Here is a 19,827-nt window from a genome sequence, read left to right as displayed (position 1 = left end):
TCTTTCTCTCTCTCGTTTTTATTTTCTAAGATTGCATGCAGCATTACTTTTCTTTTTAACTTGTTATATCTGAAAAATCTCCAAAGGTCAGTGGCGCATAATTCACAAGTCCACGAATACTAGGCCCGACTTTTATCCTTTTAGCTCTATTTAAATACCATGCTTTTGTATGCACACATTAGGGTTCGAATCTTGACATGCGCTTAATCTACAGATCACTCCTTATCACTGAAGTAAAGCCATGGGGCATTATTACAGCTTAATATTTCGGGACTGAAATATTATTTTTATAAAAACACATTATTTTATTTGTGCAACCAGCATTATTTAGCTTTAATTTCCACATTATACGTATTTTAGAAGAAAGATGTGTACTCCTTTAATTGTTCTTTTTCTCTCCTCAAATATTCTTTTTAAACTTTCTCCTCTTTTGTGCTTTTAATGTTATTTCACCAAACATGTATCTTAAAAGGGCCAGGGTATACCTATACATCTACATGTTAATAGTTCTATGCTAAAAGATGAATTCCCTTTTAAAAATTCTTCATTTTATTATTTTAGGGGTATATATATAAGGGCGGAGCTAGGTGACAAGGGGTTCATCTGAATCTCCATTCACCTCCGCCAAAAATTATATTATATATATATATATATTCCATCCATTTTAATTTATGTGAACATGTTTGACTGGGGACGGAGTTTAAGAAAAAATGAAAGCTTTTGGAATTTGTGGTCATAAACAAGTTAAAAAGGGTCCAGAGTATTTGTGTGGTTATAAAAACTTATCATTAAGGATAAAAATGGAAGTTTAAACTAAATTTTTTTCCAAATTTAGAAAGGTGTCATTCTTTTTGGAACGGACCAAAAAGGAAATAGATTCACATAAACTGAAACAGAGGGAGTATATACTAGGCTAGAATTAGTTTTTATGTATATATTATAGACCTTGAATTCTGTTAGTATTTTCGTGTGTTTATTTTCGTGTATTTTGATCCTCTTAGCAAAATCTTGATTCTGCCGACCTTATATATATATATATATATATATATATATATATAACCTTCTCGTAAAAGTATTTCAACAATATTTTCGATAATATTAGTAGATGCTATATGGTTATTCGATGAACAGTTAAAATTTTAAGTAATTACTTTTATATATATATATATATCAAACTCAGCCCCCACCTACAACTCTAGGGTTGTGGGTCGAAATCACCAAATAAGCCAAGAAATGTAGCCTTTGTGCATTGCAACAGTGACAAAGATTGCAAGTATATTTGTAAAGAAAAGTCTGATCCTTTTTGTCACAAGAACCTATGTATCTGCAATAGTGAATTATTTTGCAACCCTAACTCTGAGCTGCCTCCTTGTCGATATTGGAAAAATCTCCCACTAGACTGTCCTAGGGATCAAGTTGAATGTATTCATTACACATGTACATGTGTGGATTGAAAAATAAGGTGTGACCTACAAAAATTAGTCACAAGCTCTATGACAATATATAGAAGGTTAATATAACAAGAGATATTATTCCTCAATTTCAATTTGTTTGAATATTTTTGATGTACGAGAGTTAAATTGATTAATTATTGATGAGAATTCGGACATAAATTCGTTAAGCTTTTTAAAATAACATTTACATATTTAGAAACTATATAAAAAGTACTATAAGTCACGGTAGTTAACAATTCAAAACATTCAAAAACTATTTGCAAAAAATATTTAAAAATTAGGTTGTTGAATGTTATTTTTAAGGCGAAGAGGATGTCGGATGAGTGGAGGTGGAGTACGGTGGTCCCATTGTATAAGAACAAGGGTGATATTTAGAGTTGTAACAATTGTAGGGGTATCAAATTAGTGAGTCATACTATGAAAGTATGAGAGAGGGTGGTTGAAGCGAGGTTAAGGATGACGGTGTCCGTTTCCGACAACCAGTTTGGGTTCATGTCGGGTCGTTTTACTACAGAAGCTATACACCTTGTTAGGAGGTTGGTTGAACAGTACAGAGATAGGAACAAAGACATGCACATGGTGTTTATTGACCTAGAGAAAGCGTATGACAAGGTTCCTGGAGAAGTTCTCTGGAGAAGCTTGGAGGTAAAAGGCGTATCGGTTCCCTACATTATGGTGATTAAGAACATGTATGATGGGGCAAAGACTCGGGTTAGGACAATAGGAGGCGGCTCTGAGGATTTTCCGGTTGTCATGGGGTTACACCAAGGTTTTGCGTTCAGTCCGTTCTTATTCACCCCGGTGATGGACGCGTTAACACACCACATTCAAAGGGATGTGCCATGGTGCATGCTATTCGCCGATTATATAGTTCTAATTGATGAGTCACAAGCCGGTGTTAACGAGAGGCTGGAGTTTGGAGACAAGCTCTTGAATCTAAGGGTTTTAAGCTTAGTAGGACAAAGACGAAATACCTGGAGTGTAAGTTTAGCGCCAAGCAGGGGGAAATGGGCATGGATGTGACGCTTGAATCATAGGTCATCCCGAATAGAGGCAGATTCAAGTACCTTGGGTCGGTTATCCAGGGGGAAGGGGAGATTGACGAGGATGTCACACACCGTATTGGGATATGATGGATGAAGTGGAGGTTAGCATCTGGAATATTGTGCGACAAGAGAGTGCCACTCATACTCAAAGGTAAATTCTATAAAGCAGTGGTTAGACCGGCCATGATGTATGGGGCTGAGTGTTGGCCTGTTAAGAAGTCACATATCCAGAAGATAAAAGTAGCAGAAATAAGGATGTTGGGGTGGATATGCGGGCATACTAGGATGGATAAGATTAATAATGATGATATTCGGGAGAATGTCTATGTGGCTCCCATTGATGACAAGATGCGGGAAGCGAGGCTCAGATGGTTCGGGCATATTCAGAGGAGAAGCCCAGATGCTCCGGTAAGGAGATGTGAACGGCTGGTTGTGGAGGGCACGAGAAGAGGTAGAGGGCGGCCTAAGAAGTATTGGAGGGAGGTAATCAGGCAGGATATGGCGAGACTTCAGATTTCCGAGGACATGTCACTTGATAGGAACATGTGGAGGTCGAATATTAAGGTTGTAGGTTAGGAGGTAGTTGAGTCCTGCCTTATGTCATAACTTTGTGGGATTAGTTTGGTAGGGATACTATTTTGCTTTTGCTTTGTACTCCCTCCGTTCCAAATTATGTGAACCTGTTTGACTGGGCACGGAGTTTAAGTAAAAAATGAAGACTTTTGGAATTTGTGGTCCTAAACAAGTTCAAATGGGGCCCAGAGTATTTGTGTAGTTATAAAAGCTTCTCATTAAGGGTAAAGTTGTAACTTTAAGCTAAATTGTTACCAAATTTAGAAAGGGTTCATTCTTTTTGGAACGGACCGAAAAGGAAATAGGTTCACATAAACTGGAACAGAGGGAGTATCTTTTTTCTGGATTTCATGTTGTTCCTATTTTTCCTATTATTTCTGTGGTGTTACTGATTTTGTCTCCTTTTGTCTTTTTGTCCTCTTGAGCCTAGGGTCTTTCGGAAACAGCCTCTCTATTCCTTCGGGGTAGGGGTAAGGTCTGCGTACACACTACCCTCCCTAGACCCCACTACTAGAATTTTACTGGGTCGTTGTTGTTGTTGTTGTTGCTGCAAAAAATATGGTGAAAGAGAACCTTGTTTGTTCCCCAAATAGTAATAGGTTTATTATTTTTAAAAGGAGGTAATATTATTTTTCCTTTGTTTCTTATAGTCTTTTTATCGACTAGATCTTTATGTAATTTAATGTCACGATGCAACTCGATGATCGACAAGCATACTCAACTTCTGCTTTTCGTTCTCAAACCACATAATTCCTTCGTCCCAATTTGTAAGGTACCGTTAGACGGGCACGAAGTTTTAGAAATATGGAGACTTAAAATTTGTGGTTTAAAATAAGTTATAGATATTTATGTGGTTATAATTATCTTATTAAGGTTCAAAAATATTAATTTTAAGTTAATTATAAATATAAAAATGTAATATTCTTTTTGGGGCAGACTAATATGCATAATTGAGACAGAAATTCTGTTACAAACACAGAGAACTATTCTAGAACTAAAATATATTACAAACTGTCTAGGCGGACTTTTAGGCTGGCAAATTGTCAAAAAATATTTGTACATAACATTTTAAGCAAATTTTACGTCAGAAAGGGCGACAAAACTGAAATGTTATTTAAGACAGAAAGAGTATAAATTTATATGGTACGCTTACCTTTTAGGCTCGATAATAACGTAACTCAATGGACAAATCCGGGAAGATTTGCACAAGTAGGATCAATTATTGCTAAGTATGTTTTGCAGAAAAATAGTTTCTGGGTCATTATGACACTGGTAGAAATTGTTGGATTGATTGTTAAAGAAGGTCAATCTACATACAGACCACTCAGGTTCAATGGACCAAATTTAACAGGTGGTAGAAGACAAGAATGCATGATTTTATCATGGCTGAGGATTCTGAGTTATGGGATATCATATGGGACGACTCTTACGTCCCAACAAAGGTACTTAAAGAACTTCTATTCTTAATGCCAAAAACCAGAAAAGAATACACCAACGCAGACAAGAAAGTTGTGGAGAAGAATTTTTGTGCCAAGAAGAATTTGGTATGTGGAATAAGACCTGATGAATATAATAGAATCTCTGATTGTGGCACTGCTAAGAAGATATGGGAGGCTTTGCAAACAGCTCATGAGGGAACCACCCAAGTAAAACAATATAAGATCGATATGCTCACTACCGAGTATGAACTCTTCGGGATGACGGACGATAATTTATTCAAGATATGCACACAAGATTCACTTTCATCGTAAATGAGTTACACTCACTTGGTGAAACCATTCATAGGAACAAGCTAGTGAGGAAAATCCTCAGTATCTTACCTAGTTCTTGGGAAAGCAAGGTGAATGATATTACTGAAGCAAAGGACCTGCAGGAGCTAACCATAGATGGGCTAGTTGGAAATCTGAAGCCCTACGAGATGAAGAGGAAGATAGACAGTGGAAGAAGAGAACCAAAGAAAGAAAAGAATCTGGTACTCAAAGCTGACAGCAATAACTCAAGTGGGGAGGACAGTGACATGGCTTACTTAACCAAACGATTTCAGAAGATGGTTAGAAGAAATTGAGGAATGCTAAAAAGAGGCAGCACTAGCAAACCAAAGAACTATGATCTCTGTCATAAGTGTGGAAAGCATGGGCATTTCATCAAATGTTGTCCTCTCCTAAAGCAAGAATTCTCCAAGTACAACCCTGAGAAAGCAGCTAAGAGGAATCTGGTTCCTAACAAGGACTTCAAAATAAAGAGATTTGCTGACAATGTGGTGAAACAGGCTCTTGCAGCATGGGGGGACTCCTCTAGTGAGTCTGAAGATGAAACTGATGCTGGTGATAACTCCATGATGGCAGTTGAAAACGAGGAAAATGAATATGATTCAACTTTTGCTTTGATGGCCCAATCAGATGATGATGAAGATGATGACAATATTGAGGTAAATTTCAGGGATGTTCAAAGAAATCCGAAATCCTACTCTCCTAAGAAACTTATGTCTTTAGCTAATGTATTGATTGATGTCTATCATAGCCTTGTGGAGGATAAGGATGCCTTGATCTTAGAACTAGGGGAAGCTTAACAAACCAGAGATGATATGTAGTGTGTGTAGTGGATCTGAAGGAAACCATTTGTGAGTTGAAGAAAGAAAAAGATGTCTTAACCAAAAAGATTGCCAACTTAGAGCATGAAAGATATGACTTAGTGGTGGTAGTTGTTGACCATAAAGAAACTATTGAGAAATTCAGTAAAGAAAAGGAGGCCCTAATAAAAAGGGTGACTGAAATTGAGGAAGAAAGAGATGATCTCTTGGTAGTAGTTGCATACCTGAGGGAAACAATGGAGGGACGAGGAACTGAGTCTAAACCGGAAATACTGGAAAAGGAGAAGAGGTAGCCAGTAAGGAACACATTAGGCTTGAAAATGAGTTGAAAGTTGTGAGAACTATGTTGTGTGTTGAAATTGAGAAAAACAAGCACCTCCAAACTGAACTAGAAAAAGTAAAAAAAATGATCTTGAAAAGTCCCTAAAATGGACCTGGTCCTCAGAAGCTATCACTGCCATGTACACTAATAATGGCGGAAACAGGTAGGGAATAGGGTTCCAAAGTGAGAAAACCCCTTACAACCCACATAGCAAATATGTGAATGTACCCGAAAATTGGTTGTGTACCCACTGTGGGAACAATGGATATTTCAAGGAAAATTACCAAGCCAGGGTCTAGTTCATTTAGAAAAACAAAGTGTTTGCTGAAAATGTAACTACTAAAAAGGGACCAGGTTCCACACACAAAAAATGCATATTACCTGCATGGACTAAGAGAACTCTTATTCATCCTCTTGCCTACTACAAGGGACCCAAACTTGCTTAGGTTCCTAAAACTAACCCTTGATCTCCTTGTGCATGGAACAATGAAAGGAAACGGTCAATAATAGTTCATGGATAATGGGTATTCAAAGCACATGACTGGGAACACCATGACTTTCTTTCACTAAAAGCCCTGCAAGGAGGGAGTGTATCCTTTGGCAATGGGAAAAATGGGTACATTCTTGGAGTTGGAAAAATTGGGAAATCACTCACTCACTCTATTGAAATGTGTACTATGTCAATGGTCTTAAGTACAGTCTCTTGAGTGCCTCTCAGATCTGTGATAAAGGAAACAAGGTGGAATTCCTGTCCAAGATATGTATAGTTACTAATCTGGTAACTGGTGAAGTGGTACTTGTGGCCAAGAGATACAAGAACATCTATGTTGCTGATTTCGAGTCCTTACAAAGTAGTGATCTGAGTTGTATGAAAGCTGTTGATGATGATGTTGAACTCCGGCACAGAAGATTGGGTCACGCAAGCTTCTCTCTTCTGAAAAAACTAATTCAGAAGGACCTGGTCCATGGTCTACCCATATCAAAGTTCAAAGTACAGAAAGTTTGTGATGCCTGTGCTAGAGAAAAGCATGTGAAGTCCTCTTTTAAGTCTAAAAAGGATGTAAGCACCTCAAAGCCACTCGAGCTTCTGCATATGGACCCATGTGGCCCTATGAAAGTGCAAAGCTGGGGAGGAAAAAGATACATTTTTGTGATAGTGGATGATTACTCCAGATTCACATGGACTCTGTTTCTTAGAACTAAAGATGAAACCTTTGAGGTGTTTGTGGCTTTTGTGAAGAAAATCCAGGTGAAGATGGAGTCTAGAGTCGCAAGCATTAGATCAGATCATGGAACAGAATTTGACAATGCCAAATTTGATGAGTTATGCAATGAAAATGGCATCATTCACAACTTCTCAGCTCCTAGAACCCCCAGCAAAATGGAGTAGTGGAAAGGAAGAATAGAACTCTTGAAGAAATGGCAAGAACAATGTTGATCGATAGTGGAATTGCAAAGAACTTTTGGGCTGAAGCGGTCAACACTGCCTGCTACTTGGTGAATAGGTGCATGATCAGATCACTTCTTAACAAAACCCCATATGAGTTGTTGAATGAAAGGAAACCTAAGCGGACTCACCTAAAAACATTTGGGTGCAAATATTATGTTCTTAACAATGAAAAGGACCAGCTTGGTAAATTTGATGCCAAGAGTGATGAAGGAATATTTTTGGGCTACTCTTCTCAAAGCAAAGCGTACAAGATATATAACAAGTAGACTCAATGTGTTGAGGAAAGTGTTCATGTTATTTTTGATGATTCCTATCCATCCTGTGAGAAGAATGCAGAAGAGAATCAAGATGGAGAATCCTTACTAGTCCCTGGTGAAGTCATTGACATGACAAATAGAAAGGCAGATATGATGATCCAAGTAAAATAGTCATGTGAAGACATTACTGCCTCTTCTTTAATGGAACCAGGTACTTCAATTACAACCACTGAAGCTGAAGAAAGAGTGGTTGGTGCAGTTCAGGGTACTCCACTAGTACCTGAGAGAAGAACACAAGAAAACCAGCTAAATATACCCACATCCTCTACAAATGAACCTTAGATGTCTAACTGGAAACACAAAAGCTCCCATCCTCTTGACAACACAATTACCCCTAGATTCCGGAGTACAAACCAGGTCTAAAGCCAGAAATTCACTTGCATTCTCAGCCTTTCTCTCTCAAATAGAACCCAAAAATATCAAGGAAGCCTTGAAAGATGCAGATTTGATTACAGCCATGCAAGATGAGTTGCATCAGTTTGAAAGGAACAATGTCTGGCACTTGGTACCTAGACCCTCAGATCGAACCATTATAGGAACCAGGTGGGTATTTAGGAACAAGCTTGATGAACATGGAAACACTACAAGGAACAAGGCCAGGCTAGTGGTTCTAGGCTACAATCAAGAGGAAGGGATTGATTATGATGAAACGTTTGCTTCGGTAGCTCGCATGGAAGCTATTAGAATCCTAATCGCTTTTGCATCTCATATGGAATTCACCTTGTTCCAAATGGATGTCAAAAGTGCATTTCTGAATGGACTTCTTAAGGAAAAAGTCTATGTGAAGCAACCTCCAGGGTTTGAATGTCATGAATACCCTGAATATGTGTTTAAACTGGACAAAACATTGCATGGGTTGAAGTAGGCTCCTCGAGCTTGGTATGAAAGGCTATCAAAGTTCATCTTAGAAAATGGCTTTAAAAGAGGAAAAATTGACAACACCTTGTTCCTAAAGAAACAGGGAAGGAACCTGCTCATTTTTCAGGTCTATGTTGATGATATCTTTTTTGGGGCAACAATTGATTCTCTGTGTGAAGAATTTGCAAAACTCATGGGAAGTAAGTTTGAAATGAGCATGATGGGGGAGCTGAACTTCTTCTTGGGTCTTCAAGTAAAGCAGTCCTCAAAGGGTACATTCATTTGTCAGCAAAAATACATCAGGGAGCTCTTGAAGAGGTTTGACATGGAAATATCAAAGGTGATAGACACTCCCATTGCTACGCCACTCGACTGGACATGGATGAAACTGGATCCCCTGTGAATCAAACTATGTATAGAGGCATTATTGGATCTCTTCTCTATCTCACTGCCAGCAGACCTGATATTGTCTTCAGTGTGGGGCTATGTGGAAGGTTTCAATCAAATCCAAAGGAATCTTATTTGAAGGCTGCCAAAAGAATTCTAAGATACCTTAAAGGAACACAGAACCTGGTCATTTATTATCCCTCAGGTGACAGTTTTAATCTCATTGGATATGTTGATGCAGACTATACAGGTTATCTTGTGGACAGGAAAAGCACTTTTGGAATAGCTCATTTCCTAGGTTCATGTCTCATCTCTTGGGGCACAAGGAAGGAAAACTCAGTGGCTCTTTCAATAGCTGAAGCAGAATATGTAGCTGCAGCATCCTGCTATGCTCAACTTCTATGGATTAAGTAGCAACTGGAGGATTTTGGGATACTTACTGAGAGTGTGCCCCTTATATGTGATAACACCAGTGCACTAAACATGACCAAGAATCCAGTTCAACGTAAAAAGACCAAGCATATTGATGTGAGGCATCACTTTCTGAGGGACAATATGGAGAAAGGGTTGATCTGTCTACAACACAGAAGACCAAATCGCAGATATCTTCACCAAAGCATTAAGTAGGGAATATTTTGAAAGAAACTGGGTGAAGCTGGGGCTTTTAAAGCCCAATTGAGAACCTGATTCCTCATTATTTGGCTATGAAAATCACCTTCAGGTAAAACTAGATAAAGTATTTTCTGGCCAAGTCTAACTCATTTCAATATTGTTGCAGATAAACACGCATGATGAGTATAAAAGCTGTAGATGCAGTGCATGGATGATAAAAGATGATTGATATTTTCAAATAACAGGTCAAGAACCTGGTTCTTGTACCAAAGGTTAGTAGTTCTGTGCATTCTTTAATACACGTCTTGAAAAGGTACAAAAATCAACTGCCATGTCAGCCACCTTTTCAGACCCTACTGTCACATCTCTTCACTTCAATCGTTCCATCTCCCTCTAAAACGTTGCACTTCTCCATGCACAACTATCGTTTCAGAACCGGTTCCTATCTCTCTCCTCATAATTATTCATTCTTAATAAAACCCTTCTCCTTTCCCCACAAACCATAAGTCCTCCATTAGAACTTCCCAAAGCACCTTCACTCCATCTTTTCAATGGCTGATACAAACTTCGACATCCCTTCTTCAGTCATCCCTGATACTAAAAAACCTATGGAGTCCTCCGTCCCCACCGAGTCTTCTGTAACCACTCCTGCTCTTCCCACTGAAATCATACCTAACCCAGATTCCCCGTCTCTTTCCATCCCAGAAACCCCTAAAATTGTTGATCTGTCCTCTCTATCTTCTGAGGATCCCACCGATCAAAGAAAAAGTGGAGAACAAGGTCAAAGTCCTAAGATCGCAGAGGTTTTCGCCATTATTGTTATAGATTCCGTGGTGGAAGTGGTGACGATTGAGGAAGAAAATGTCGTAACCATCTTTGTGGTACCTGCAGACGGTGTCCTGTATGAGATAATTTCTCAGAGAAACGAGGTATAGGGTATGGGGGAATAAGGAGCCATAGTGACTGTTGAGGGATCTGTACTAGCAGAAACTACTGGGCACTCACATGAGGAACCTGACCCCTCTCCGGAGGACCCAGGTCAGGGTTCATTCCCAGGCCAGTTCTGCTCCTGCATTTGATATTGTGCCCTTGGACATTCAAGCTCCTGAGATGAGGTCTAGCGATGAGGAGGATTTAGACAACATGGCTCTTGATGCATTCGTAGTCAAGCGAATGGTGGTGTCCACTCCTGAGTCTTCCACCAAGCGACCTACTACCAGGTTGCAAGCAAAGGTAGCCTACGACTCTGCCCTTCAATAGAGCAGAAAAAGTAGTAAGAAGCAAAGGAGGAGGTTGGTGAAAGATAATATGTCAGTGTGTGATAAAGTTGTCCCTGTGGTAGAAGTGGAAGAGGAAACACCTGATGAACCTGGTTCCTTGGTGAGACAGTCCCAGAAAAAGAAGCAGCCTGCTTTAGTAGAGAAAGTTTCAACTCCCAGTTCCAAGTTGAAGGATGTTGTGAGTGAGCCCTCAATTTCTGATGAGGATGTGTTAGTCAAGTCTAAGGGAAAAGAGAAATCAAGTGGTGGGAAGTCTGGCAAACGAAAGTCTGAAACTGTTAAGGAACCTAGTTTTGTGAAAAAGCTGAGGAGTGAAAATAGTTATGCTTCAGAACGCCTAAGGCATCAAAAGGTTCTGTTGGGTCGTATTTTTGACCCAACAATCTCTTATATGGCTGGTATGCGACAAGTTCTTGAGATGGTTGGGTTTCAACGATGGGGGAATCTGTTCCAAATAGATGCACCTAAGGTGAATGAGGATGAGGTTCAAAGCTTCTTTGCTAGCCTCTTTCCTGTCTATACCAACCATATTTGTGCTTTGGTGAATGGAGTAGATATCGTGTTCGATGTGAGTCTGCTTGGGGATATTCTTAAGGTCCCTACAGTTGGTGTGTCTAGTGTGAAGGATACGTGTCAGTATAATTTTCGGAATGTTGTGGTAAAGGACAATGCGAACCCAGATTCACAAGAAGGCATTACTCCCTGTTTATCAATTGCTCTTCGAATTGGTAAACAAAGTTCTGTTGCCTCGTGCTGAGAGGAGGTCCATGACCTCTAAGTCTGACCTGTTTTTGATGGAGCAACTGGATAGCTTTAATCCTGTCAGCCTACCTGCTATTTTGATCGAACACATGCAAAAAGTAGCAACCTTCAAGGATGATAATCATGGTCTTCCATACGGGTTTCTGCTTATGCAAGTGTTTAAATTCTTCGAGGTGCCGCTGGGGCAAGGCAAGGTGGGAACCAAGAAGCAGGTGGATAGCTTTAATCCTATCAGCCTGCCTGCTATTATGATCGAACACATGCAAAAAGTAGCAACCTTCAAGGATGGTAATCATGGTCTTCCATACGGGTTTCTACTTACGCAAGTGTTTAAATTCTTCGAGATGTCGCTGGGGCAAGGCAAGGTGGGAACCAAGAAGCAGACTTTCTCACAGACAACGTTGGAAGAACGCGAGTGCATAGAAAAGAATAGGGGTAGGCAGTACATCAACTATTTTACAGCTCATTAATGCTCAAAATAGTGCAACTGGGGAGATTCGACGGTTGAAGGCTAGGAATGCTATCCTGGAAGGTCAGCAAGCCCAAGGGGCTCCAAAGTCAAATGATGAAGTGGTTCATTTGACAAAAGAGAATGTTGATCTCAGGGCACAAGTGTAGAACCTGAAAGTTGAACTGCTCAATGAGCAAAAGTCGGTCAATGCCCAAATAGACCTAGTTTTCCAAACTCTTGCTGCAGCTTCCAAGCCCTCTACTCCTAGTGCCCCCTAAGTAACCCCTTCAGTGATCAATTTCTGGAATGTTCTTTTCATGATTTGGCATATGTTTTTTTTATGTGGTTGGGATGTAACAGTGCTGCTCCCGTTTTTAACAATCCAATTCTGCCTTTGCTTTTTAAGCAAAGGCATATGTTTTCAATATATAACATCTATCCTCTTTTATTATCATATTGCTTGTATTTTCTGTTTCTCTTCTCTATCGTATGGTGTGCACATATGTGGCATGAGTTAGCTAGGCTAGACTTCTTTATACTATTTGATTGCTTGTGTCTTTTTAATGATGCCAAAAGGGGGAAGTATAATTTGAATCAAGGATCTGATTAAGGGGGAAGGCATAAAGTCAGGGGGAACATGTGAGCTCCTGTTACTTTATCTGGTTCTCCTTGCTCTAAATACATGTTATCAATGTCTAAGTTTGTCATCTTCAAAAATGGGAAATTGATGGGTTTTCAATGTCTTTGCCTTATGTTTTGATGATCTAACAAACTTACTGTCAAGGACTATATAGGGAACCCGACACACTTGGGCTACATTGTAAGTCAACGGATTCCAGCTAAATGTGAACTGCTATAGCTTCAGGAGATAGAGAACCAAACAAGGACCTGATACCCTTGTGGTTCCCTCATAGCAGTACGAAGTCAATTGGACACATCTGAAAACGATGTGACTGTCTCCACTGTTTCTGCATGCACTGCACTGTTTCCATTGGTAACTCGTCCTTTGACCAACTAAAGTGCTTACATCATTCAAGTGATGTCATCAAGGTGTATCAACAAGGAGATTATATCAAAACATCACTTGAACACTTTAGTTTGCTCTTCAAGCATTCAAGCCTTCTGCAAAACAGTGAACTTAATTCTCAAGAGCTTGAAGAACAAAGTTAAACGCTACTACGAACCAGTTCCTAAATCTAGTATTTTACTGTCCTTAGTTGTGTTGTAACTTTGTGAATTTTCTTATTGTAATTCTTAAATTGCTTAGCTAGAAGCGTTGATTAGGAACCCCCTTGTAAAACCATAAACTCTCTGAGTTTGTGTTGTGATTAGAGTTAGTCATAAGTTAAAGTCTTTGTAACTAGAGAGTGACAAAGTGACTTGTGGTAAGAGTATCACAAGTTAGTTGAGTTGAAGTCTTTGTAATGGAGTCATTACAAAGTGGCTTGTAATAGGTGTTTACAAGTTAGTGAAGTTGAAAGCCTACAAGTGTAGGTCGTGATTTTTGTCCCCTTGAGTTGGAATTTTTCCACGTAAAATCCCGTGTCTTATTTACTTACTGTTTCATTAGCATTCTCAGTAAAAAAAACTCATAGAGGACCAGGTACTGTAATGTTTGGTGGACTCATATAAACTAACACTTTCTTTATACCAAATCCATTTTAAGCTGAAAGTTGGGATTTTGTTTCAATTATGCAAAACATTTATAATGATAAACTCAAAAGTATAATCTACCAATATAATTGAACCTTTACTGATATAAATATTATAAAAATAACGCAACAAAGTGGACAAGCTAAACAATTGAAAGAAATAAATAAATAACAAGAGATAAAGATTCTTATTTATTGATGAAAGCCGTGAGAAATAATAACAATGAGCATAATTAATCTGCTATAATTTTATTATTAAGTGTGTGAGTAAGAATGAGAATTAGATTGTGATAATATTGTGGAGAAAATGTATTTATAAGATAACCTAATTGTAAACGTCCCTAATATCTCTTCCACACGTTGCATCCATTATCTGCAGTAAGTGTAAATCTCGTTCGTTACGCTAGTTTAGGCGTAACTGCAGGACGTGGTTAATTGAGAATCCAGAATATTCTTGTGTTTGTTGGTTCGAGGGAAGTAGTTATCTGGATGCTTGTGAGCGTCTGGATCTGGACCTTGTTTGGAAGGATGATCCCATGATCCCATGGCGACTCTAGCTGACTTGGAGCTGACTTTAAAATACTTGCCACATATTTACTATCATGCCTACCACGTATCGTATACATATTTTACCAATATAACTACATAAAACGGGAAAGGAAAAGAAGCAAGAAGAAGACAAAAGGAAGAATGAAGATATTCAAACTACTATAGAAAGATACTCCTAGTACTAACATATATTTCCTTTGAATATTAAAAAGGCAAAATACATAAAGGGGCACCTAAAGTTGGCCCCAGATATGTATGTCACACTTTAACTTACCAGGTGACCATCTAGACACTTTATGCTAGTTTAAGTAAGCCTCCCCTCATGCTGAGATGGCAAAATAAGTGTGTTTCACTTGTTTTTAAGCGTGTGAAACCGTAAAAAAATATATTTTTCTTTTTCTTTTCTCAACTAACTCAATCTGTGAATATCATTAGAGGAAGAAGGTCAAGCCCCACGCTAGAATCGCCGCTAAAACTAACACTTCCTTCGCAACTGTCGTTACTGGCGACGCCGGTACCAACTTCTATCTCTATTTTTCTCCACCAAAAGACCGCCACTATAAATCACGAGACCACTAGTATTCACCACCCTCTTATTACATCCTTTTCAACACCATCCTATACTCCATACAATTATTAATTTCTAGAACAGCCACCATTGTTTACTATAACACCATTGACGAACGTGAAGAAGAAGAAAAGGGGGAACGGGGATGGGGAAGGGGTCCTCGGTGGAGAGCTTAATTTCTGGTGAAGATGGATAGGGTGGCCACCAAAACTCAATTTCTCTTAGCTAATTTGAGAGAAGCGATTAGAAAATTTAGATTGAAATTGGCCACCAAAACCCAATTTCTTGATATTCTTTTTGAGTTTAGAAGATCCAACTTAATTTTAGAGAAGAAATTACTATAAAATCATAGGCATTAACGGGTTCAATAATGAAAAGAGGAAGAAGAGGGGTAAATGAGCTCTTTGATCTAGACGAACAAGAAAAGAATTTCAAGATTGAAGAGTTGTATACTGATTTTGTTTGTATGAAAAAAAAGAAGAGATTGGCAACCTCTCAAAGAATAGGGAGTGAATGACCTTTCTATCTAGATCGGTGATTCCATTCGGCCGAGCCAGCTATCGAAAGTTTTGCAAGCAACCTACACTAAGCTAAGCGAGCTAGAAACTAAAGTGAATCTTTTTTGGCATCTTTTTCTTTGCTTTGACCGCGACTTTGTTTGGTCTTCCTCTTTCCTTCGGCCCATGTTTCAAAGCTAGCAAAAAGTTTGAGCCTTCGGGATTTCTCTTGAACGGCAGTCGGTCAATCCTTTTCTTCTGCTGATGCTAAAACTGATGCTTTGATTGTCTCCCATATCATTCCTTAATAAAGATCTACTACTTGCCTTGTTGATGCTAAACTCAGTACCTCGCTTCCTTATTATTACACCTACTAGACCCATAATCATTACGAATGTGTTCACCAGACATCTCACTTAGCAACCTTCTGCTTAGACCGGCAACGATAAGGAAGAAGCGTTTTTTTATTTGTCCATCTGACACGTCATTCGCGCCTGTATTACACGCGACAGACTTGTTGGATCCAGGCGTGTACGAGGCTCACTTAAGCCAACATAAAGTGTCGAGATGGTCACTTGGTAAGTTGAAGTATGAGATAGACATCTGGGGCCAACTTTAGGTGTCTCTTTGTATTTTGCCCATTAAATATATTAAGTCCATATATTTTCCATTTCAGCTTCTTATATAATCTTTCATTATTGACAATATTTCACATTTTATTCATTTTTTCTCTCATATGGCTTTCTCTGTTTTCTCCTTATTTTCACCTTCCATCATTTTCTTACCTTCCAAATTCTTCTCCATTTTCTTGACACTCCTCTATTTATTTTCTCTGATTAAAAGTACAATGTTTGAGTTGTGAAATTAGCCACGGACACTTGCATTGGGGTATGTTGCCTACATTGCACCCTCTTGGGATGCGGCCCTTCCCCAGACCCTGTGAAAAGGTGTATGCTTCATGCACCGGACTGTCGTTCACAATTAAAAGCACAATGTTCCCATTTTGTTCCTAAAGTAGTTTGCATAATTGAAGGAATACTTCAAGTACTATTTTAAGCCAAGAAAATTTAAGACAATTCAGTTCCACATAGATATATACCACTGCTATAATTCAGCATTTTCAAGATTTGGCAAAGTAACCAAACCATTCATTACACTTCAACCTTCGTGTACCAGAAATCCAAATTACATAAATTTTATGATAATTATATTACACACATATACATACTGATGAAAGTGCAGATATATAACACACATTTATCACATTGATAACAGAACTATGATATTAAATAGTGCTTAAAATGCATTTCAGAAGATCAAAGTTTAACTGATTAAGTACTCTTGTTCTGAAGGAGGAAGCTGAGGAGAAGTTGATTAACTTCATTAGGCATTTGTTCTTGAACAAAATGTGTTCCTTTACGCATAAAGACTATTTCCAACTTTGGTACCAAACTTTTCAGTTCTTCGCCCCTGATATAGTCTTCCATTCCTGGAAATTTGAGGACGTAATCCTTCTCGCCCATGATCAGCATTGCAGGAACTTGAACCGTTCGTGCTGTTACATTCAGTTGTTCGGCCATTGCCCTATAGCCAAAAGAAGTTTAAACTAAATTAAATTAAGAATATACCAGTGAATTGTTCAATATAGCTAATCATTGGTAAAGAATCCCAAATTTGAATCTGCTGCGATTTCCTGAATGTTCAACCTAGTTAAAGATGCGAGAACAACCATAACAACAACAAGAAGCCCAGTGTAATCTCACACATCGGATCTGGGGAGGGTAGTGTGGACGCAGACCTTATCCTTAACTCGAGAAGATAGAGAAGTTGTTTCCTATAGACCCTCGGCTCAAGAAAGATGAAAAAAGAAGTAGTAGCAATAAGTTGTAACAACAACAAGATAATAAAAATCGAAGCGAAAGAAACGCTAGGTAGTAATAAAAATATACAAGTAAGAAACATCTAGTAATAAAGCTGCGAGAACAACTTGCATAAAACAATAATATTGTCACTTTCATGGATCTTGTTATTATTGAGGCATGCATGCCAGTTTCAATTTAGAGCGAGTTCTGCTTAACCCGTTGCTTTCGGTCGAACAACATATATATACACGAAAAAAATTTAAACTGAATTCTTATAATGAAGATCACACATTATGAACTCACTAACTCTAGATCCTGCCAAGTCGTTAGGAATAAAAGCAATTTGTTACCTATAAGGAACCTGCAAAGCAGTTCGGAATCCAGATTTCTCGTATTTTGCACCATAGATTGCCAGATCTTTTTCACTGAACCAATAGGGCAGAGGAGTGCCTGGTTCCACCAAATCCAGGATTTCCTGATTTTCATCAGCTATTGGTATTTCACTTCTAGAGAAGAGTATGTTGATTTTTCTTACAACTGTTTTGGCATCAAATCGACCGAAATCAGCTTCAGCTCGCCCAGGCTCCTGCAAAAGAAAAAGAATCTCGAACTGATATTGAGGCCGGCTACAATCAAGGCATCCCACATTCACGCAAGAATTGGGGAAGGGCCGCACACCAAGGGGTGTGGTGTAGACAGCCTACCCTAATGCAAGCATTAGTGGTTGCTTCTACTGCTCGAACCCGTGACCTATATATCACACGGAGACAACTTTAACGTTACTCCTAGGCTCCTGTTCCGATCATAGAGGAAATTAAACCATACCATCCATCTTGTGATATAGAAACCTTCTGGAAGACCGTAGTCGGATGGACCTGGGAGCATAAACGGCACGCCCATGGTAACAAATCCAGAGACCCTCTCCTCGTGCAGAACGACAAATAAGGAAATAACAAATGCAGCAAAATCTTTACCAACTAGAAAAGCCTACATAAATGCGCAAGCATATACATTAATGAGGATGAAAAAGAGGTAGAAAGAGAGTGCGTGAGCTGAGTAATTATTCCTGCCAATATTGGTTAGTACAACAACTATTACGCCTCAATCCCAAGCAAGTTGGATCGACTATATATATATATATATAAATCCTAACTAACCATATTGCATCATTAAAACTCATTTCAGACCAATATTATATAAAATAAAATATAAAAAACACTAGAAGTTCACTATCTTGGTTAGTGCTAACTGAAATTTTGTATTGGAATAACCATAAAAAATTTCATGTCTAGGGGAACTCATTCACACTGTCGTTTTAGCTGACCTTGAAAATTTGTCACTTAATTACTCACTTTAAAAAGGACACATATATGCTCTATAAGAAGCTGGAGAAAGTAAGTTTTTTTGCGGCTAAGATATCTCATCACAAGATATTCAACCAATTCGATATATACCGTCAGCTCATAGAACTTAAAATTTATATGATATGCATTAATTGGTAACCTACACACCTTTCTATATTTAGTATCAATTTAATTTTAAAATGCTCATTTTACTTTTAGTGAGATAATGTATAGCCATACAGATATCTATGGCTTATTTTAGACCATAAATTTTTTAAAAATCTTCCTTTCTTTTTTTAATGTCATACCCATCAAACACCGTCACGTAAATTGAGATGTAGAGAGTAATAAATAACTTGATTGTGTAAGAAGAAAAAAAATATACCGTCAACTCATACAAATTAAAATCTTTAAGATACACTAATTAGTAACCTGACTAAAAATGGTAACTAACATATTATAATAGGTCTCTTAAAGCACTACCAAATACCTCTCAATTTCATCATCTTGCATCTATTTAACCTGTTAAAAGGGTTCAGATGACAGCCCGGAAGCGGATTCAAAATTTAAACTCTATGGGTTAAATTTTTAAAGTTTTTAGCATTGAATCCATTATATTTTCAAAGTTTTGGGTTCATATCTACTATTTTTGTAATTTTAATAATTTTTTACATATTTTATGGGTTCAATTGAACCCGTCGGCAGAACTCTACATATGCCCCTGGACAGCCCGGTGAATGAAGTATCTATATTTATTAGGAATTGCGGAGGGCCGCATCCAAGAGCGTGGATATAGATAGTCTATCCTGATGCAAACATCATTGGCTGATACCACGGCTCGAACCCGTGACCTAAAGATCACACAGAGACAACTTTATCGTTCCCTTCTGTACTAAAAGGGTTCAGATATCATAAAAAAGATAGTACCTTTGGAATGTTGAGAGCATCGAGGAGTTCAAGGAGGTCATTGTCAAAATCCAAGAATGTTGTTTTTTCTGGTTCTGTTGGCTGTTCGGACAAACCATAACCTCTGTAATCAAAAGCAATGGCTCTAAAACCAGCTTTAGCCATAGCTATCATTTGGTACCTCCAAGAATACCATATTTCAGGAAATCCATGTAAGAATACAACAGCTGGAGAAGATTCACTTCCAATTTCAGCTACGTGAAGTTTCAGCCCATTCACTTCTATGAATTTATGCTTTATTTCTTCCATTATTTTTTAACTTTTAAAGTGAAACAATTTTCTTTACTA

At 38.4% G+C, this 19,827-nt stretch overlaps 2 protein-coding genes across 3 annotated transcripts; one reads left to right on the top strand and one right to left on the bottom strand.

Annotated features, from left to right (window-relative positions):
• Positions 1-4,440: 4,440 nt before the first annotated feature.
• LOC142175076 (uncharacterized) lies at positions 4,441-4,824 on the top strand. The gene has a single exon (XM_075241481.1). The coding sequence runs from the start codon at positions 4,441-4,443 to the stop codon at positions 4,822-4,824; it is 384 nt and encodes a 127-aa protein (XP_075097582.1).
• An 11,729-nt stretch (positions 4,825-16,553) lies between these two features.
• On the bottom strand, positions 16,554-19,827 carry LOC107815807 (epoxide hydrolase 2-like). Of its 2 annotated transcripts, XM_016641442.2 has the most exons (4): positions 19,501-19,827; positions 18,056-18,217; positions 17,581-17,816; positions 16,554-16,952 (listed from the first exon to the last, which is right to left on the bottom strand). In XM_016641442.2, exons 1-4 carry the CDS (start codon positions 19,786-19,788, stop codon positions 16,700-16,702), a joined length of 939 nt encoding a protein of 312 aa, XP_016496928.2. In that variant the 5' UTR covers positions 19,789-19,827; the 3' UTR covers positions 16,554-16,699. The 2 variants fall into 2 exon arrangements, with proteins under 2 accessions (XP_016496928.2, XP_016496929.1); XM_016641443.2 differs by lacking the exon at positions 18,056-18,217.

This window comes from Nicotiana tabacum, chromosome 21, assembly GCF_000715075.1.
Source record: "Nicotiana tabacum cultivar K326 chromosome 21, ASM71507v2, whole genome shotgun sequence".
Classification (NCBI taxonomy): domain Eukaryota; kingdom Viridiplantae; phylum Streptophyta; class Magnoliopsida; order Solanales; family Solanaceae; genus Nicotiana; species Nicotiana tabacum.
This window is presented reverse-complemented; position numbering and strand designations above follow the sequence as displayed.